General features: G+C 34.8%; 1 protein-coding gene across 1 annotated transcript; it reads right to left on the bottom strand.

The window, feature by feature from the left end:
* Positions 1 to 785: 785 nt before the first annotated feature.
* CCK (cholecystokinin) lies at positions 786 to 5465 on the bottom strand. The gene is made up of 3 exons (XM_014074885.2): positions 5379 to 5465; positions 3891 to 4130; positions 786 to 1501 (listed from the first exon to the last, which is right to left on the bottom strand). The coding sequence occupies exons 2-3, from the start codon at positions 4126 to 4128 to the stop codon at positions 1371 to 1373; spliced, it is 369 nt and encodes a 122-aa protein (XP_013930360.1). The 5' UTR covers positions 4129 to 4130; positions 5379 to 5465; the 3' UTR covers positions 786 to 1370.
* Positions 5466 to 7785: the final 2320 nt, after the last annotated feature.

Consider the following 7785-nt stretch of genomic DNA (forward strand, 5'->3'; position numbering starts at 1 on the left):
TCTATCAATTCTTTATTTATTGCTAAATAATATTTAGCAATAAAATGGAAGAATTCTGTTTAAGATGTATAAAGTATGTTTGGTCTGTGATGATAGATAGTGAGATAGAGAGATAGGGAGATAGAGAGATAGGGAGATAGAGAAATAGATGAGAGAGATACATGTAAGTTGACAGATAGATAGATGGGTAGGGTGGGTCTGTGTGTGTGTGTGTGTGTGTGTGTGTGAGAGAGAGAGAGAGAGAGAGAGAGAGAGAATGTAAGTTGGCAGGTAGATAGATAGGTGGGTAGGAGAGAAAGAGAGAGAGAGAGAGGGAGAGAGAGATATATTTAATTAACAGTATGTTATTTAAATTAGGCACCAAGTGTTTAAACTGGGCACCAAGTATCATCCTTGAACTTTATCTTTCCAATATCTTCCCACTAGTCTGATATTTCTAATGCTAACCTGGCAGCTTATCCCAATCTTCCCAGCACTTTTCAGAGGCTTCTGCCAATATTTTTACTACCTTCCTTCCATCATTTTCCCACTATTATTGACAATGCTCCTGCTGATCCACTCCTCTTCAACTATGTTTTATAAAATATTGCTTTTTATTTAAGTTAATACAAAATTTTAAAAAAACCTTTAAAAAAATCTAACAGTGTAACTCTATTTTCAGATTTAAATCAGTGCTCTAATTCCTTCCAGTCATAGCAATATATCCTTATGCTCAATTATGTGGTCATGAGGAGAGAAAGACATAAGTGTAATTTTGCATTGCAAAGCAAACACAGAGGCACAAAGCAAGGAAATTTCTGTTTATTCTAGTATGAATAATTTTATCAGAATTTTCACATTTACAGCACAAAATCAAATAACTAGAGGCCATAACATGCGTAGAAAATTATTTGACTAATGTACTGGCATAATGTCTTTTCTATAGTGTTACTATCTAGACAAATAGAATAAAATCAAGATTTAGTCATATGTAGAGAGGACTCATTTGTCAAGAATTCAGCAATTTGTGACAAATTTAAGTCTCACTGATTACAATAACACTACTTTTGAGTGTATCTGAATTTGACCCATGGGTGATATTTTTCTTATTTAACACATAAATAGTTCAAATTAACAAATGATCCATATGTAAAACTGTAAACATTTTTTAGAAAGGGAGAGCAACATTTGCAATGATAAAATTATTAAGAAATGAATAACATCTGAACATTCTTGAAAATTCTGTGTCTGTTTGCAAAATATATATTGTATAGTTTTACATATATTTTAAACACCAATTTGCAAAGGATGCCAACATTTTTTTCTGCAGAAAATTATATTTCTGTATAAGGACTTGATTTTCACTTCTTTTAAGCAAAATTGTACAATCTTTAAGAGGAATATTCATATTCTTCAGCGCTGCGACGTCCAAAATCCATCCAGCCCATGTAGTCCCTATCCCTTATCCTGTGGGTAGGGTCAAAATTCTGGAACCCCATCACGGAGACTTTTCCAGTAGAACCTAAATATTGGACAGCAACATAAAAATAAGCAGACTCATTTTTAATAATATGATTTTTTATATATTTTAAACCAATTATAGAACATTAAATGTTGTAAAATAAATATCCTGTGATGGTGAACATTATCATCCAAGATCATATGAAACCTGCATTTTTCCTTCTGCAAACATTGATTGTGATATACCACTAATTTTGGTCAGTTTAAACATTTTAAAGTTACAGTTTTATTGATAAATAAATTGTAGACAGTAAAATAGCTGTTGCATGTGCATAGTTACAGTGCCAGAAGGATGTGCTTTTGTAAAGCATCATTAAAAATATATTAGCAAAATCCATTCTAAAATAAAATTAAAAAGACAGAATCAAGATGCACTGGTAATTGTCTGGATAATTTTAAAAATGTAGTCTCCCAGTAGTAGCAACATATTCATTATCTTGTCACTTCTACATCCACAAAAAAGGAAAAAAAAACCGGGAGGTTGCTGAAACAAATCACATTGGGGGAAAAACACATTTGTTTGAGATTGTACTTGTAAGCTTGGTTCTGGTGCTGATCAAAAAATTCAAGCTAAATATATAGCATCTTTTCCTTTAAAACTTTATTAGCCCAGCTTGAACCATTCTTTGGTCATTGTTTCTTACTAGTTTGATATCAGGTTTCCAATTAACACAGAGAGACACAAACAAACAGACAAAGAACAGATTCTGAAACGTTGAATCTGCCCATCCTGATCCCCAGGTAACCCATTAAACCTATATAAAGGCATTTTGGTCTACTGCTAGCAAACGGGAATTTTATCTGTAGAGGCAATGTACAGATCTCTTGTCAATGTTGAAGAAAATAGGGCAGACCTGTTCATCTGCTGCTTGATTGGGTTTTTTTTTAAAAAAAAAACTACCAGTATTAATTCAATTTGATAAATGAGCATTTGCTTTCAAAATTTCTTCATTTGGAGGAAAAGGAAAAGAACATTTATTTCTGAGAAATTGTCTTGAAATAGGAGATAGCTGAAAGGTACATGTGAATAACCTAGAATGATGTTTCCACTGATCTGTAGCCTCCTGGCTCTCTAATAAAATAACTCCTTCCATCTGGCTCTTAAGTAGCTGCTGTGATTGGTAAGAGTGCCCTGAAGAAATTGACAGAAAATGTCTCTTTCCCAAGAGACAGATATTTTTGATCCAATTTCTTTCAAACATTAGAAAACTTCAAATGGTCATTGTATGCTTTATTCCATGTTGGATTCATCTTAGATCCACAAGTGTGTCCCATTGATGTGCAATCATCCAATTTAATATTGGATGGAAGCAAACAACACATGCAGAGTGTCACCACACTGTTTTCATGTAAACACCTAAAATTACACCTTTCAGAGTGAGGAGCAAGCACACACGCTATTTCCTTTCAGCTCTCCTTCCATAATGAGCTTTTCTTTCTTTTTTCCTTTCTTCCTTTTCCCTTCTTGCCGTTAACACATTTACTCTTCCCTAGTTATTATCTGCTAATATGGAGGCCTACAGAAGATAAGTGACAACACATGTCTCATATCACACAAATGGAGGGACTAATGCATCAAGCATGTCATGATTTGTGATTCAAATTAAATCATCCATGCCATTTGCCTGATGATATTATGGTATATAATAAGCACTTATAGGAGATACTAATGCTTGCTTTCCTTCCTTCCTTTTTGTAAAAAAATGAAAGACTAAAGAAAGCATTTAAGGATAGGAATTTGATAATAATTCTGCTTCCTAATCTATTTCATATGGGCCCCTCACTGGTCTTTAGCTAGCCTTGCAATCAGTTTCTATAAATGCCCCTAAAACCTTGCAGCCTCAGCAATTATCTCTTTCTTATTCATTGCTATGTCTTCAGGAATGGGGAGATATAGCACTATATGTAAACTGCTCATTTCTTTGCTATATCTGCTGAAAGGGATTTACTATGATATTTCTGGATAATTAAGATAGTCACAGAATAAAACTGAGAAAGATGTGATGATATGTGGAAGAGAAGAGGGAGTTTTAAAGTGATTCCTGTATGTATTTGAAGAAAGACTCATTAACCAAATTCCGATGGCTTAGAATGTTGATATGTGTTATCTCAACATATTTCGATGATGCCAGCTGGGGAAAAGTTGCATAACTGTGTTGATTGCTAATAAAAGACAATTTTAATCTCTTTGCCACATTCCCAAGCTAGTGTATTCCAAAAGTGTTGAAAGGCCACATTGTGTGGGAATGATGCTGGCTTTCCTCTCTCACATGTCTGACAGAATGAGATCACTTTAACTTCAGTCTGAATCTATTTAGCTACTGAATTTTGAAAGGGGATTTCTTTAAAACTAAGGAATGCCTGGAGCAGAAAATGATTAAAAGGTATACCTCTTCGAGCTTGCTGGAGATATTTGGCTAACAGAGCTCCAAGGTTGGCCTTTTGGTCAATGCTGCCATCTACCAGCTGGACAGATTTCCCTGAAGTTGGAATACGGGCATGTCGGTGATTTTCTATTAAGCTCTGCTCGAGATTTGTCATTGCATGGTGAGATCCAGATGTTTGCTGTCCCAAGGTGTTCAGGGACAACATCACCAGGCATAGGAAGATGCAAATCCCACTATACATAGCTAAACAGGAATAAGAAGGAATAGTCATATTCAGATTTGCAAAGATTGTGCTTTTAAAATACATTAAAATATTTATTTCAGTACTTTTGGGCTTGTTCTTTATCAAGTGCATCCAATTTATAAACATTGTCATATACATTATATATTTCATATATTTCTATATGGTTTAGCAGTGTAGCACTACACTTCTTTTTTCATAATGTACTTCAATTTTTATGGAATTCTTTGCTTCAATTCCAGATTCACAAATGCAGATAAAAGTCACCAGGTGGAAAATATAGCTCTTATAGAGTTTAATGCTTATTAGATGGTTAATAAGGAACAGTAATTAAAGGTGGAGGCTGAACTTTAAAAGGTGTGCCCTAATCATGATTTCACTTTATTATAAATTTGTGAGAGAAAGAAATTAAATTTGAATATTACCTCTTAACTTGATATATTTGTAGAATATACTACAATATACCAATACCAATTCTTAGGTATCAAAATACAATCAATTTCTAGCTAAATGTATATAAGATCAATTATTTTAATGAAAGAATACTTGTTTATCTTTAAGTTACTAAAGGTCTTTAAATTTTAAATCTTTCACAGGCTTAATACATAATATATCATAATTACATACATATTCTGTGGTCAGCATTTACTTTTAAGGTAAAAGTTATACAGTACCAACTTTTTGTTCTGCGTTCCATACTTCCCATAACCAAACCTTAGAAGTTAAAATTTTATGATGATGATGTTTCTTTTACACTTCAATCCAAATACAGAAATGCATAGATAAAAATCCAAATGATGTAATTAAAATACTGTAAATAATTAAGGCTTTATCTATCCAGAGACTGAAGAATAACAATCACTCTTAGTGCAAGATTATTTGCATTTGAGCATAGGATTTACTGCACTGAAAAATAAGGTTGCAATCCATTGTTCCCGGATAATATACTTTAGAATGCTAATGAAAAAGTATTCCCTATTCTAACATGTAGCAAGCAATTTCATAACTTCCTCTCCAAAAATCATATATCGTTGCCCAAGGTAAAGGTTATGAATGAGCTATGTACAATTTGGTTAAGATTAAGAAATGCTTGTTAAGCAGTCTTCCTCAATTTTGAATACTGCAGAAGATTTCATTTGCAAGACTATGGAGAGAAATTCAGATAGCATAAACTGCATAAAGATGCTAGTTACCCTCTGCTGTTCTATTTTCCCCAGCTAAAAGAGTCTTACAAAATCTTCCAATCTTACCTTCAAATCAAGTTTAGGTAGATCTTCTGACTAGTCAGGACAAAAAATGGTCTCCAGTATGTAGCAAAGCCATTCAGAGTTTCTCCTTAAATAGTCTGGTTAAGTGCTTCAGAGACTGTCATTTGTTTGCACAGATCTGACGTAACTAGGGGAGCACCATACACTTTCCTGTGGAGTTTGAGTTTTGAATGGTGGTAGTGGAGGGATAGAATAGAAAATCTCCAACCTGGGGGGGGGGGGGGGGGAGAATGGACGGAGACAGGACAATTTCTGTTGTTTAATCACATCCATGGCACTGCTATACTTCTTTGATACTCTCTTCTGCTTTATAGGGACTTTAGAACCAATTCTTGTGTTATGTGCAGGCAATGAAATTCAAGCAGGGAATAATTTTGAAGCCCCTGTGACTGAATTTAGTAAAATGTTCTTCTTACAAAATAGACATTAATTTATAATGTACAGTGTATGCATGTGATGTGCATAAGTATGATAGAATTAGAGTGGTACATCCAAATTCACACAATTTTCTATACTGTAATCTTTAACAGTTTCAGTTGAAACAATAACCTACTAGAATCTAGGTTTTAGGACCCCAGAATTGTACCATCATGCTTTTAACCTTTTTTAAAAGTATACCGGTATATAATTTCATAAATATCAGGTGCTTTAAGTTCACCATGAATGGCTGCTGATAGTGGATTACAAGTAATCTTTGATTTATGACCACAATTTAGTTCAAAATTTGTGTTGGTAAGTGAGACATTTATTGAGTTTTACTCCATTTGATGACCTTTCTTGCCACAGTTGTTAAGTGAATCACTGCAGTAAACCAGTTAAGTGAATCTGGTTTCCCCATTGACTTTGCTTGTCAGAAGGTCATAAAATGTGATCACGTGACCTTGGGGCACAGCAAAATCATAAATATGAACCAGTTGCCAAGTATCTGAATTTTGATCATGTGACCATGGGGGATGTGTAAAGATCATAACTGTGAAAAATGATCACAAGTCACATTTTTCAGTGCCGTTGTAACTTTGAATGGTCACTAAATGAACTGTTCGAGTAAGTTGAGGACTATCTTTATTTGGTGAATTAACAAACACAGATGTAGTAATACCTGCTTTTTTATGTGGAACAGATCCAGAAGAATTTATGGACTGAATTAGCTATAACTTAGATATAGATCAATGTATTTCAATTGATTTTGAATTGAACCTGAATTTTATTCTATATGACCCATCACAAACTAAAGGTTTTGCTCTTTTTGGATGAGAAACTTAAATGCTTTTAGAATAAAATACTGAGACCAGCAGGACAGCCATTTTCCATTCTTCTGACTTAAACATGTAAACTGATGATTAGTATTCTTAGATGGAAGCAGTGACCATTGAAATCAATAGAAATTTCTAAACGAGATACTATTGGTTTTTGAAATAATAATCAGCCAAGAATCTTTTATATTTTAAGAATATTTTTTTTTATTTTCAGCCCCCCACCCAAAGTTGACATTTATTGTGAAAAAAATAATAAATGAAAATGAAAATCAGCAAGATGGATCATGTCAACACATTGATTAAGACAAACAATATTTTGTAAAATAATAATGATTAGAATCTTGCTCACATAATTTGTGCTTCTCAATGTGTACCAGCTAAGGGTCTCCTTGGACTGGTGAATGGTGAAATGAACTAGGTTTGCTGTGTTGGTTTACAGTAATAGAAACAAACAATAAACTGGACTGGAGCTGGAAAACAGGTAAAAATGGCATTAGAAAACCAATCTTTTGGATCAAATTGCAATCCTCTACTTCTAGGAAGGGGAAGGGCAGGGCAAGACAGTGCTCATATTAAGACACTCAGATCTCTCTTCTAAGTCTGATGATTGATAAGCTTATTGCTTGATTGAACTACAATGTCCATGGCACTATGTGACATATTAGTTCATACTGATGTCTGTTATAGAGCACTGTTAGGTTGGGGGAGGCCTTATTTTTACTAAACCTCCAGGACTTCAACGGGAATTTCTACTGTAAAGGGGGCGGGGATATGGAGAGGTTTCTGTCGGCAAAGTAGGGGCGATATGATGAACAAAAGTAAGCCAGTAAGACAGAGTTCGAGCTATTTAGTTTCTAGAAATCCGGCAGAGATTTGCGCAACAGCTGCGATGCTAAGACTTTTGATCGCAGGAGGCGAGAAGATGGGTCCTTGGCAGAAACCAACCAACACCGCCGCCTCTGGCTACAGCCGCCCATTGATCTGTGTTGGCGCCGACCGTTCATTGATCGGAAAGTAAGCAGTCACCCGTCTGGTTCACTCCTCCCGTCGCCGCCCGAAGAGAACGGGCATTGATTTGCTGGATAGAGTAGGGTATTTTTCCAGAAGACCCATCCTGAGAACTGGGAGTTCTG

This window comes from Thamnophis sirtalis, unplaced genomic scaffold (assembly GCF_051295495.1).
Source record: "Thamnophis sirtalis isolate CommonGarterSnake01/CBP01778 unplaced genomic scaffold, rThaSir2_p1.2 scaffold_4, whole genome shotgun sequence".
NCBI lineage: Eukaryota > Metazoa > Chordata > Lepidosauria > Squamata > Natricidae > Thamnophis > Thamnophis sirtalis.

Excerpts from the sequence above, each read along its gene's own strand:
- CCK (XM_014074885.2), bottom strand. The coding sequence starts at position 4,128 with ATGTATAGTGGGATTTGCATCTTCCTATGCCTGGTGATGTTGTCCCTG. Across the intron at positions 1,502-3,890 it reads TCTCCAGCAAGCTCGAAGAG|GTTCTACTGGAAAAGTCTCC; the intron begins GTATACCTTTTA and ends TCCAATATTTAG.